This window comes from Manacus candei, unplaced genomic scaffold (genome assembly GCF_025592945.1).
Source record: "Manacus candei isolate 608988 ecotype Guabito, Panama unplaced genomic scaffold, ASM2559294v1 h1tg000019l, whole genome shotgun sequence".
Lineage (NCBI taxonomy): Eukaryota > Metazoa > Chordata > Aves > Passeriformes > Pipridae > Manacus > Manacus candei.
The window spans coordinates 5962273-5975456 of NW_026138067.1; the positions used below are offsets into that span (position 1 = coordinate 5962273).

At 34.9% G+C, this 13184-nt stretch overlaps 1 protein-coding gene across 39 annotated transcripts in view; it reads left to right on the plus strand.

Annotated features, from left to right (window-relative positions):
- Positions 1 to 13184, plus strand: part of RIMS2 (regulating synaptic membrane exocytosis 2) — a 449774-nt gene that overhangs the window by 256903 nt on the left and 179687 nt on the right. For 27 of the 39 annotated variants that reach the window (XM_051785127.1, XM_051785135.1, XM_051785132.1 and 24 more), the window contains 2 exons: positions 126 to 297; positions 853 to 1006. In XM_051785127.1, coding sequence (XP_051641087.1) covers positions 126 to 297; positions 853 to 1006 — 326 coding nt within the window. Of the gene's footprint in view, positions 1 to 125; positions 298 to 852; positions 1007 to 10238; positions 10266 to 13184 lie in introns of all 39 variants that reach the window. The other 12 variants (XM_051785115.1, XM_051785116.1, XM_051785117.1 and 9 more) reach the window with 1 other exon arrangement.

Here is a 13184-nt window from a genome sequence, read left to right on the forward strand (position 1 = left end):
GTAGATTATAGTACCCATGATCCTACAAACTGAACTGCTGATTTAAGATTTCCTATTTTCCATGATATACTTATTACAGTATAATGGTATTTTGAACATATTTAATATTTAACTGTTTTTTTCAGTGATAAAAATAAAAGAAGAACAAAAACAGTGAAGAAAACATTGGAACCAAAGTGGAATCAGACATTTATTTATTCTCCAGTTCATCGGAGAGAGTTTAGAGAACGAATGTTAGAAATCACTCTTTGGGACCAAGCACGAGTTCGAGAGGAAGAAAGTGAATTTTTAGGAGAGGTATACAAGTATTGGTATTTACTATGGAAATACAGTTGCTCACATACTCGTATAGATACAGTATTTTTGAAAAAGTTACTGACTATGCAAAGCAAAATTGTTTTATTGTTATATTTTTCTTTCTTTCACTTAGTAGTAAACAAATAGTGATCTTGCACTTATCACATGCTACTGATATGAGATTCTTTTTGTGTTTGTTCTGTTTTAGTAACAGCATGAACATGGTTTCTCAATTCTAGTTGTTCATTAAAATCCATATTAACCATAGTTGTATTTTACCAAAATTTTGGTATGTGGCTCACTAACTTGCTACAAGATATCTGAATGCTGTAAAGGCTGTCATAAGGTAACAAAGGTTTTGTGAAAGGTTGTTGTTGTATTTGGTGTTGTAAAAGGCACAGGAGCTTCTTTCATATTAAATGCAAGACTTTTATATAACTTCAGAAAAAGTCCTTAACAGTAAGAGAAGAATAGAATAACATGTATGAATATACCTACTTTAAAATATTCCATCATGTAATGCTTTCCTACTTTTAACCATTCTTTCTTTTTTAGATTCTTATTGAGTTAGAAACAGCATTACTAGATGATGAACCTCACTGGTACAAACTTCAAACACACGATGTCTCTTCATTGCCACTTCCCCACCCCTCACCATATTTGCCACGCAGACAACTCCATGGCGAGAGCCCCACACGGAGGTTACAAAGTAGGTTGTTAGTTTTACACTGTGTATAGTTAATTTGAATCAATGTGTAATGAAGCATATTAAATTCTTGCAGATGGAGAAGTGACAGAATTTTTATGTTAATTTAAAACTATTATGAATTAGGCGATATATGATTACTAATGAGAGTGTGACATGCTACAAATGGTAATATTGACCACTGTGCAATACACCAGTTTTTTCTTATGAGACAACTCAATTCAGATCCTCAGCTTGAGTAAATTATCTTGGTCTTTTGCAATGTGCTCGTTTTATCATGAAGTCCTATCTTCTATATTATGTTCATCATTTCACTGTTTAACCTAAAATTAATGTTCTTTACCTCATACTTCTTAAAGTGACCTGTATATAACATCATATGTAGCTAAATTAATATCATGCATTGCTTTGAAGCTATTTTACGTTCACAAATAGAATTTCTTTTAAAATTCTATTTTGTAGATTTTGTTATACTGAATCCAGAGTAATTTGAAGGTATCAGTAGATATTTTGAAAATAGATTATATACAATATGCTGTTTAAAATAGATACATAAGAATAAGACAGTTAACGGTAAAAATCTGTTTCTTTAATATTTAATTGTTTCTCTAGTTTGACTGTTCAGTACTGTCACTGATTTAAAACTGTTCTTCACCGAATTGACTTTATAAAACACCAGTTAGCAGTTATATAAAAAACTCCAAGAAGCCAAATCAACCAACCAACCAAAAAAAGACCCCCAAACCAGCAAACCAGAACAAAAAAACCCACAACCACCACCAAAAAAATCTCCAAAAAACCAACACAAAACTCAACTCCCTTAAAAAAAACAAACAACCATAGAAGAACCTCAACTAACCAAAAACAGTTCCTAAGAATTATTTGGGGTTTCTTTGAGTATGTGAATTTGTGTGCAGGTTTCACACAAACTCACAGAAGCACATGCCTGTGCAGTCACTTAAACAAGGTTGGATATTTCGTATGTTCCATGTGGGGTCTTCATTAAATAATCCATTTTATATAAGTTTTTCAAACAGTTGATCTGTTTTACTTCTGTGCACTGGATGGTGAGAAAGATTAAAATGCTCCATATCGTAATATTCTGAGATAGACACATTATCAGAGACTTACATTGCGTAGCCTTGAAGTTGTAAGATTATACTTGTCCACAAAAGGAAGAAAGAAGTGATAGTTAAAAGGTAAGGAGCAATTCAGTTCTCTTCAGTCTTCTTGTACACCATGACTGTTTCAGCAAAGTTTTTAAATTTTTTTTCATGGTTTCTGCCATCTTTTAAGACATTTTAGGAAGTTAAATTTTCCATGTAAAATGACTTTTACAGACCAGCTGGACATTTCTGTTTGTATGTGAAGTTAGTGAAATTCTGGTTTTCATGAAATATTCAACCCTTCAAACAAACCCTGTTTGTCTATCACGCTTCATATGTGCAATAAATAACTGCCATCAAGAATGAATAAAACAGTAACTGCTTTATTTTTGAGCATATTTTAGTACTGCTTGACTAAAGATCTGTTCAATGATATTGATTCAAAATTTGAAAGTCAATCAGTTTTTTAAAAAAGTAATACTAATATATACTAGTACTAATAAATATTAATAATAATAATGTGCTCAACTGAACAATCTTATATGCCTGTCTGGAAATGTAGATGAAAGGAATTAACAAAACTTCTGGTTTGGTGAAACACTAAGGTTTGGTATAGATGTCTTGCTTTTCCATGAAGACGATTTAGCCTGACTGTTTCCAGGGCACTAGTTCGACAACCTGGGGCTCTAAAAACTTCAGCTGAATAAGCAATTCCAGATGTTCACTGGGATTGCTGGGGAATTCGCATTCTCCCACACTAAATTATTCTATGTCCATTTGTGCTGAGATTGAGATCTGATAAAGGATTTTCTCTAGTGGTCTGGCAATATATTCATGTCTTAAATCCTTGTGTGTCATAAATAATTTTCAGTTTAAACAGATAGTTTTAAATGTACAGAACATGGTCTTCTGGAATTAAAATTTCTTCCTTCTGGGGACTGGAAAGACACACAATAGGAAATTTAGCATCTGGTCTCAGTTCTGCAATGGCAGCAGAATCCATTTAGCAATTAAAAATACAATTTTATTTTACTTTTTTTTATTGCTGTCATGGTTTGAGAGCCTCAAAAAATCTAATGCTCTAGTCAAAACCCCCTTCCCCATCTCAGCCTAGTATAAGATGTGTTTTTTCCAGACAAAACACGAGACTCAGAATGGGGAAAAGGGAATATATTACAATGACTGTACAAATAAATATTATAATACATTATACACACGATCTCAACTATCTCTACCATGACATAAGTATTTACAATGGATCCGATCTCTTGTCCCCTCCGAATAAAAATCCAGGAGGGAAGAAGGACAGATCCCTTCTTCAGAGCAGCAATATCTCTAAGGCAGCAGGTCTCTCTGTCTCTATGCAGCAGCTGTAACTGGATTGTTGTAGCTGGATCTCTTTTCAATACACACAAGGGGGTCTCCAAGCCCCTTGGCCCGTCGTCTCCAAACAAGGGTCTTCAAGACACAAGGGGGTCTCCTTTCACCCCTCTTGGCTCTCCTTCAACTCTAAGCGAAGGCCTCACCTGTGGACTGCCAGCAGGGACTAAACTTGCTTCACCCCAGGCATATCACAAAATGCAGGGGCATCTTCGTTAAAGTCCCTTCCTCAGGGGGGTTCACCCCTGAGTCAGAACATCTTGGGCAGCATTCAGTTGAAAGCCTTTGCCTCAAGAGTTCTACCAGAGCTCCTGTGCTCTGTCTCAGGCTGCCAGGCTTGTCAGCAGCAGCGAGGGGGGGCAAGGTCAACCCCCCTGCATTCCTTCTCCATCCCGGTCCAGCTTCAGGATGTCTTTGAGCTTCTCAGCTCCTTTCTCTCTGGTGCTGCAGCACTCCAAGGCTCCTCTCCATAATAGGAGTCTACCTTCCTCCTTTCTTGGAGGTCTCAGAGGGGTATGAGGTTTTATTCCAGTTCTTACCCCAACTCTGTCTCTCTGCTGATGTCTCTCTTTCTCGGCTCTCCTTCCAGGAGTTCTCTCTCTTGCTGCATGCCGTTTGCTGTTTGGTTCAGTTCTTATCTGTCCTGGCTCTTAGCCACAGTCTCTGGACGCTGCTTCTCTGCTTCTGCTCTGTCTCTGCTCACTCACGGTGGAGAAAACTTTCTTAGCTCTCAGCTGCCGGCACCTAGCCCAGCTTTATGCTGTTCCAGGTCCCCGCAGCCCCCCGCTGGGGGGGCCCAGCCCCCAGTGGGGCTGCTGCTGTCTCTCCTTGTGGCTCCTACAACATGGTTCTCCTACCACCAAACTACAACTAACCTTCTCCTCTGTTTGCTTGTGGTATGTTTATATTTCGCAGAAGCGCTCATTGGATAAAATTTCCAAACTTTCAGGGTCACCACCCCCTGGGGCTTTACCATTTTATAACTGCAGGGGAAAAACTGTTTCCCCCTACCACAATTGCTATCACACCTCTGAAATGGAAATAAAATTACTTCTTGGTGTTCAAAGAGATGGTGGAACATCCTAGTGGAGAGATCCAGTACTCAATTAGACAAGGTTCTAAGCAATTCAATGTAAGTTAGCCAAGCCTGAAACAGGCATTGCACCAGATGGCCTCCAAAAGGCTCTTCCCAATCTAAATGTCATCACCAGGGGACTGGTGAAGGGCAGACAGCATATCTTATGACTGTTTGCCTTCACTATGTAAAATATTTATACTATATTAATAACACATAGAAGTCTGGTTTTTTTACTTTTTTTGGGGGGGTTTCAAAAGAGTATTAAGTTAAACAATATATTAGTTCCTCATGTCTGTAGATGTTTTTGTATCTTTAAATAATACTCTTGTACATGATGAAACAGAAAATGTTATCCAGTGGTACATTATGACAATGCGAAAAAAATTTCCAGAATGAAGACAAGGCTTGTCTAGCATGTTTGTTTATGTTTTTCAATGCACATCTTAGAAAACATACTGGGCTGTTAATACAGTAGGCTGATTTCAATTTCTGGAGCCACAAAATCTGAGCAGTTCAGTCCTCCTACCTTTTGTTCATTTCTGTGATGCCTCTATATGTAGAATTAGTGAGTACAATATGAAGTACTTTATTGAATGCCCCCCAAAATTGTTAGTGTGAGAAATGACAAGAGATATTTTGAATTACAAGGTTGTTTGTTGTTAGTATAAATGCACATCTAAGCTTTCTTCATGATTGCCAAGTAGCGATAAACACATATGTTTGAAGACAATACTTAAATGTTATTCTCTAAAGGTAGTTTAAAAGAACCACCTACACTTACCGCTTACTTCTATTCTCTTTTTAATATCACTAAATTGTAGTGTTTCTGAAGAAGAGCAGACTGTCAGCCCTGAAGAGTGAAGTCCTATTTACAGATTGCCAGTAGCAAAGTGCAAGCTTCCCACACAGCCCCATATGCCATTTTTTTGGAACCAGCTTCCAGAGACAGTAGCTTAGTTTCTGCATATATTTCTCTCTCAATATCTTTGAGTGGGCAGTGTGTTGTACAGACTGATAGTCAGCATCCACCTTCTCTTGCTCAGTCCTCTGATCCATACGGTCCATTAACTTCCTGGTGATGAAGGATCATTACCATACTTTTTCCTTTGTGTTTTTTGAGACATCTACTTAGAAACTGGAACTAATATAGAACATAGGATTATGATTTACTAGGTCTTTCAGCTAATTATATTTCAGATTTTCATAAACTGACAATGTTTATCCAATGGGTATATTTTAAGCTTTTTCTTATGTGAAATGTGCTGGACTTTTGAACTGAATTTTTAAAATTACTTCATTTTCTCTAACATTTAGTATAAAATCAGATATATGTTAAGAATTCTGGACAACATTAACTAGAGTTACAAACAAAGCGAAGTTCTTTTTATATTGCTTCTGAAAAAAGATTGTAAACAGCAAATCAAAAATAATTTTAAAGAATATTTAGGAATTCCTGTTCTTAGAAGGTTACTTTTCCATCTTACATTAGGTAAGAATCTTAATACAGACTACATGGAAAACTGAATGTGGTTTCAATTTTATGTTCATAGTCATTAGGATCACTGGGATGAAAGTTATTTTTAGTATTTCTATTTATTGAGAACTGATACAGAAATCAAACAGGGATTATACCATGAACTTGCAAATCAAAAATTGCTTCCTCTCAAAGTAGCCCAGTATATAAAGATATACATCAAATTGTATCTGAGACATTTTTATTCAACCTTTTACAGCTATGTCCACGTAATATGAGCATTTGTGCACTATGAGCTGGTATCGAGTTATTGTTGAATACAGAGTTACTGTGTATTTTGAAGAACAGTTTTTAGTTTTACATTGACTCTGAATTAGTTTTGGAAGCAGATTTCTTTTTATTCCAGTGCTTTAAGAATTTCCCAATTACTTAGGTTTGAAAAGTAACTGCTGCTAGTTTTCTAAGTCGGATTTTGCAGCTTTAAAACCAAGCTGTCTGAATTATTGATCTGCAGACCACAGCAAGTGGGTGTGCAGTGTGGGTAACAACTAAATGCACCAGGAGAAGAGATGTGCATATAGCAGTAAATCCAGACATTTTCAGATCTCTTGTTGCAGCATAGGTATGTGCAGCAGTTGAAGGAGAGCTTTTAATTACAGTGAGAAGGCACAGTATGGTTTGAAAAAGAAAAGTGAAGTTTTATATTTTGAGCGTCCTCAGTAAGGGAAAAGTAATAAAACTATGGGAGATAAACTGCTGAAAACAAGATCTAAGAAATTTTAGAAATTATATATTTGGAAATCAACATATAGAAGTCCAAAATGGTGGATCAAATTTCAAGAACTGAAAAACAGCCAAATCAATCAGAATTAAAATTATGTAAATAAACAGATTGCGGAGTAGCTTTATTTTAAAGGGAATTTGACTTCCATTACTTTTAGAATGAAATTCATCAATGACTCCATTCACTGAGTTTCATGATTCTTCAGGCACATAAAATAATCTGGAGGAAGAGAAATTACAGTAACAAGTATTTAATCTCTGGGGAAAAAAAATTAAGTATATTATGTTCTACAAAAAACCTGCATAAGGTGTGCAAAAGAACTATATACAACATTTATTTTCCAAATTTTATTTATTTTTTCAGATAGGAATAAAAAGAAATCTATAATGCGGAAACAAAGTGTTTTGAATCACATGGAAAATTTTGTCGTCTTCTTTCAACTTTGTACATTCTCTCCAGTCAGATTGCAGTTTCTGGGGAAATGTTGAGACTTTAACATGATAAAAATATTACATCTAACTAGAATAAAAGCAAACTGATAGACTGAATTCACAAATAAAGAACCTCATAGCTTATTAATTTTTGAAAAACATTTTTAGATTGACCTGTCATTGCTGAGGGTTTTTTTAAATGTTCTGTGGCTGTACCACCAAACCAAAGAGGAGTTGAGTATTATAACTTAATTCAAGCCCTCTCTTCCATTATTTAAATGGTAAAATTGCCAAGTCTATATTATAGAACATCAAGTAGTACCAAAATCATGGAAGTTTAACAATAATTAATTCCAAATATATCTGAAACATTATCCTGTGAAACCTGAGACCCTGTGAAATGATGCCCAATCTTCTTCAATGAAAGCTGTTTACTTCCTTGGAGGTCTGTGGAGTCTCATTTTACTGTAGAATTGTGATTTTGCTGTCTCAGCAATTTCCTTTTAGGTTGTTGTGAGTTTGGTAAGTCAGTGTGATAATTTTCAATGTCACTGAACGTTACTTGAGGAAATTATAATTATGCTGTTTACTAGTAGGTAAGTGAATTGTGCTTAATGGAAACATGCATCAGAGACTTTTTTCAAATTATAATATGGAGCATTTTATGGTCGGTGGCACAGACTATGAATGATTAATTTATTACAAGACTTTTACCCTAGAGAGCAAGAATAACACTTATTTTTCTCTTTCATGCTTCTTCTTTAAAATTTCTCTTTCTTTTATAGAGCACAGGCCTTGGGCATGTTGTCTTTTTTTGCATGCATTGATATTTTTTTGTTAACAGAATATGGATATATATACCAGTATTGTATTTATTTATTTATTTATTTATTTATTTATTGTACCTCTATGGTTTATTAAATACTTTAATTAAAAGGTATTTAACATGATACAGGGGTGTCTAAAAAGGCCTTAAACAATAAAAAAAAATTCTTTTTCTAATAAAAGAAACTCAAGGTGTTAATTTATTAAATTGTAATTAAACTGCAAAAATACTTAAAAACCTATTTTGAAGAAGTTTAAGGGAATTTGATTATTACAATATTGCTCTGATTACTTGATAGAATCATGTTATTAAACTACTCTTCTCTCATGTAATGATGACAGAAAACAATGTTCTTTCAACAAAGAACTCAGTGCACAGAGTAAAGTAACCTTGCTAAGCAGTTAATAAATAGCAAGTTAATGACCTAGTTTCCTTTTTTAGGCTAAAGGTAATTTATATATTTTTTTATTATGAAAGCATTATAAGCTATCATATAAAGTGTGATAGTTTTAATGAAGTTTTCAAATGGTTTTGATGCTATTCCTACTTTTTTCTTTCTGTACTGTAACCATATAGAAACAAACATGACTTCCTTGGTCCTCAATCCCATTAAAACCTCAGTATTTTTGTGCTCTTCCAGAAGCTCTACCATTTACAGAACTTTCAAGCAATTAAATTGAGAAAGGCCATAATTTTTAACTCTGTAAATAATTTCTAGACTGTGTTAATTGATTTTTTTGGGGGCGAGTGTGGCACACTTGAACCTTTGGTGACTTTCTGATGTTGTTGGGATAAACTAGGAAAATTCCCTAACTCCATTTTTCATCATTTTGTAGCCAAATAAGAGTCAGTTTTTAATTAAATTCATAACTGGCAGAGAATAGTACCAAGGGATACAAATATTAAAAGAAGTTACAAGATAAAGATCACATATAAAATGTAAATGATGCTGAAAAAACCTCCTATCATCCACTTCGAAATTATATTGCTGAATGGAATACTGGATCTGGGACATAAAAATTTATTACATTTATCAAGAAAAAATTTGATAATACAAGAGTTAGAAATTGTAAGTAGTAGATGATTTAGTGATGTGATCCACATATTAAAATAGTTAGTACCTAGATGTCAGAAAAAGTGTGACTTGCCAGAAGGTACTTAGTCATCCAGTGAATCCTTTAACAGCACCAGCTGGCAAGAAATTGAAATTTTCATTTTTCCCAAATACTGTCATGTCTTATCATCTGAGGTGCATTATTTACTCACAGGCTGTCACTCTTTTCTATTTAAGATGATGTCTTTGAGCTGTTCAACTACAAGGAATAAAAATATTCATAATGTCTTGCTAATGACAAGATACTATTAATGTTATTCTGACTTCCCAGCTTCTTCATATTATCTGATGAAAGTCATATTTACAAAATCTGCAAATGCAAAGTAGCAATTCACATTTCCATAATTGTTCAGATATTCAAATACTGTTATTCTGTCCAGTTTAGAAAAACTGGTATGATTGTATGGAAAGCTAAAATACATAAACAGTCAGACTTAAGAAACGCAAACAATAAATCAGATGATGCAAGTACTTGATCATTGAGAACACATCAGGACTCTTAAATTCAATGGTAACAATGGTATGCAGATAAGGTTTTTATGTATGTACATATTTACCAAATCAAGACCTAACTGGAGAGAAAAGATTGACTTGAACAGCACTTCTGAGTCTGCTAAATTTAAAGTAGTATTCATAACTACATCTTGGGAAAGTTCTGCTAATGCTGTGGTGACAACAGAACTTTAAGGGTAGCAGCTCATACTGTATGCCTAGGTGAATATACATTTTGCCCTTAAAAAGTTAAATGCTTAGAGTAAAAATGTGCAGTTGTATTTCAGAATTGGAACTTATTGAAATAGCTCTGCTAGTCCTCTGTGACTACTGAGTACAGCCGGTGATCCAGAAGTGATTGACATTTTTGTAGTTTAATTTCTCTTGTATGCTTGAGTTTTATTATTTTGAAGGAATGTGGCCTAAATATCAAAATTTTCAGCATCTGGCAGCAATTATAATGAAGTTTAAGGTTCTAATCATCCCTGTTACATGTATTGATTCATGTATTTTTTCCTGACACTACTTCATTTCAATATTTGTTTTCCAGATAAAGGCTTATATTCATATAATTCAGGTAAATTTTAAGCATGCCAGAAATGCTTATTGCTTCCATATGCGTGCAAATTATAATTTGATATTTTGTTGGTGTGCTTTTGCTACCTTTTGTGCACATGCTAAATTGCTTAAAAGTTCCTTGGCTTTTCTTGTCTGCTTTTCAGTAATAGGTCTTTTGTTGGCTTTCTTTCTCTATTCTTAACATCTCAGTATTGATACTGGAGCAGTATTGTCACACCATACTTGCTTTGCTTGCCTTTATTTTAGGTACAGCTATGGTGGGAAAACTGTAGTGAGCTTTATTAACTATACTAGGAGTTTTGCTAGTTTGCTTAAGCTATATTTAAAGGAACACTTATATTACAGCTGCTTGAGAACTAGTGTAAGTATTTTTAGAATGCAGACATGAGGTAAGTTAAGAACTGGCAAAATCAGTCTTTACACTGATACAAATTTCTGCACTTTCATAGTGTTTTAAATTCCCCATTACAAATCCAGCTGAGAAGTTTGCCTTAATTAAATATAATTAATAATGTGCAGTTTTCACAAACTTAAATTTTGTAGTGTGTTTCATGTGGGACTTTTTGCAGATCCTGAAGTTTTAATTATTAGAATCTCTTTGAGAATTGGTTCAAGTAATTATCTTTTAGTTACGTTTAAAAAATGAAACACACATTGTTATGAAAATAGATTCATAATATGGTGGAAAGAAACAAAACCCCCACAGAGTAATGCTTTATTGAGAACAGTACTAATAAAATCTGGTTTCCATTACATCTAACATCAGTCTCCCGTATTTCTTCCATTCCATTCTCTCCTGAAATTATCCCACATTCTTCTCATTTTTTTACAGTATCTTCTCATGGGAAGAGACCAAGTTTGCTGTGGCATCTGTGTACTTGTGCACATGTGGATTAGAAACAAATTTTAGCTTGATAATGTTTCTTTTTACTTAAGGAGTTCTGATTTGTATCTCTCTCTTCTATCCAGCAATCATTTTCAAAGATCTGTGGGAACTTAATAGAATTTGGTATTTAAACTCCTCTGTCAATGTAGATGACATTGATAAAAAAGTCCAAAACCCACTATTATGTGCAGGAGGATAAAGTGACATATTCACGTGGAGACAGCAGGACTGCATTAGAAATTAGCTCACACTAAGAACCCTCGGGCACAGGCTGGATGAATATCAGAGAGCAAATTCTTAAGACAGTTGTGAGACTGATTTCGGGGTTGCTTATATGTCAGCTTTGTACACAGAACAATTACAGGCAATGCTAAGGGACTTTAAGTGGTTGTGAAGGCCTTCTGTGAGCTTCAGGGAAGGAACTATAAGCATGCTTCACTACCCTTTGTTCTCCCAAGGAGTTTACACAACCTTGAAAAAAAGCTTCCTGCATTGTAAGGGACCGGATCTCCAGCTTGGGAGCTCAGTCTGCTGTCTTCTTCCTTTTAGTTTTATTTTTTTTTCCTCCACAAGGAAAAATAGAGAATTCCTGAGCCATAAATAACTGGCACTTCCTTCTGTATTTAAGCTGACTCACCTTAATTTTATTTCTCATTCTGTCCTCTGTCCTAGTCCATTCTATATTGGTTGGTCCTATGGTTTTAGTAGAGTTTTGAACCTTATGCACTGGTCTTCTCCTGAGGCCTGTAACAGAAATATCAATGGGCAATATATGAAGTACAGAAGGTATTATATCTTGCATTATTACCTCTGTATATTAATAATAGAGTGAAGCAAAACTCTGTGCCAACTTTAATTGTCATGTAGAAGGCAGAGGGTATTTTGAAACCCTTCACAGATTTTGGTTGCTTTGCAAGAAAATATTTGTTCAAATATTGTTTCATTCATCTGGGAAAGTTCCAGCTATTTAGAATGTTGTTATGGATATAAATGTGATTCTGAGGAAATAGAATAGAATATTTCCTTTGGCAGGGGCCTACAATGATCATCTAGTTCAACTGCCTGACCACTCCAGTGCTGACCATATGTTAAAGCATGCCATTAAATGCATTGTTTAAATTTCTATTAGCTTTCATGGCCACCAACACTGCAGCCCGTGAAAAGTTAACACACAAAAAAATATTTAATTCATAAAATTGAAAGAAACACCTGGTTGTTTTCTTTATATTATTACTAGCCATGAAGATGAAAAATGGGAATGTTTTCATACCAAGAAACTACTGTATTATAAATCCTTTTTCTGCCTAGTAGAAAGTAAAAATGTAAATGGTAAAATAGTGAAAACTTAAACAGAAAGTGCTTGCTAAATGGAAACTGAAAATAATGGTCCTAATGGGTTTTAGGTGGTAGGGTTTTTCCCCAGGTCTGCAATGGAAGCTCCAGTGAAAGTGCTGTAAGCTTCCAGTCCTACTATGTTCATGTTCTTGCAGAGCTGTGCTGGTGGGATGGTGGCATGAGCAGCATTGTAGGGAAGGAGTAGGTAGGTGTGGATGGGCAGGAGGATCCTGAGCATTGTCAAGGTCTGATGAATTGGTTTTCCATTGCCCCTGGAAAAATTTTATTGCTAGTTTAACGTTATTGAACCGAAACCTCCTAAAGTGAATAAGAATATATCTTTTGATTTCACTGGGCCTGGGGTTTTGCTGAATTAAGGCATTTTTATGAGGGTTACAGCAGCTAATCATACAGCATGGGGTCTATTTTCCCTTCAGTCTGTAACTGTAATAACTGTTAATCCTGGTGGAAGGAGTTCAGAAGTCCGTATTTACCATCTGTTACCACCCAGCTATCAGACAAAAGGGTAATAATACCTCCAATACAGTTTCATTAATAAGCTAAATACCAGTAGAATGGCAGTGAGACTTAATTAATGCCATTTCTCATGTTTAAAATCCATCAAAGAAAAAGTTAATTATATGCAAACCATTGGCACCCATGCATTTATTTGATGCATCCAGTGTCCTGAGTGTT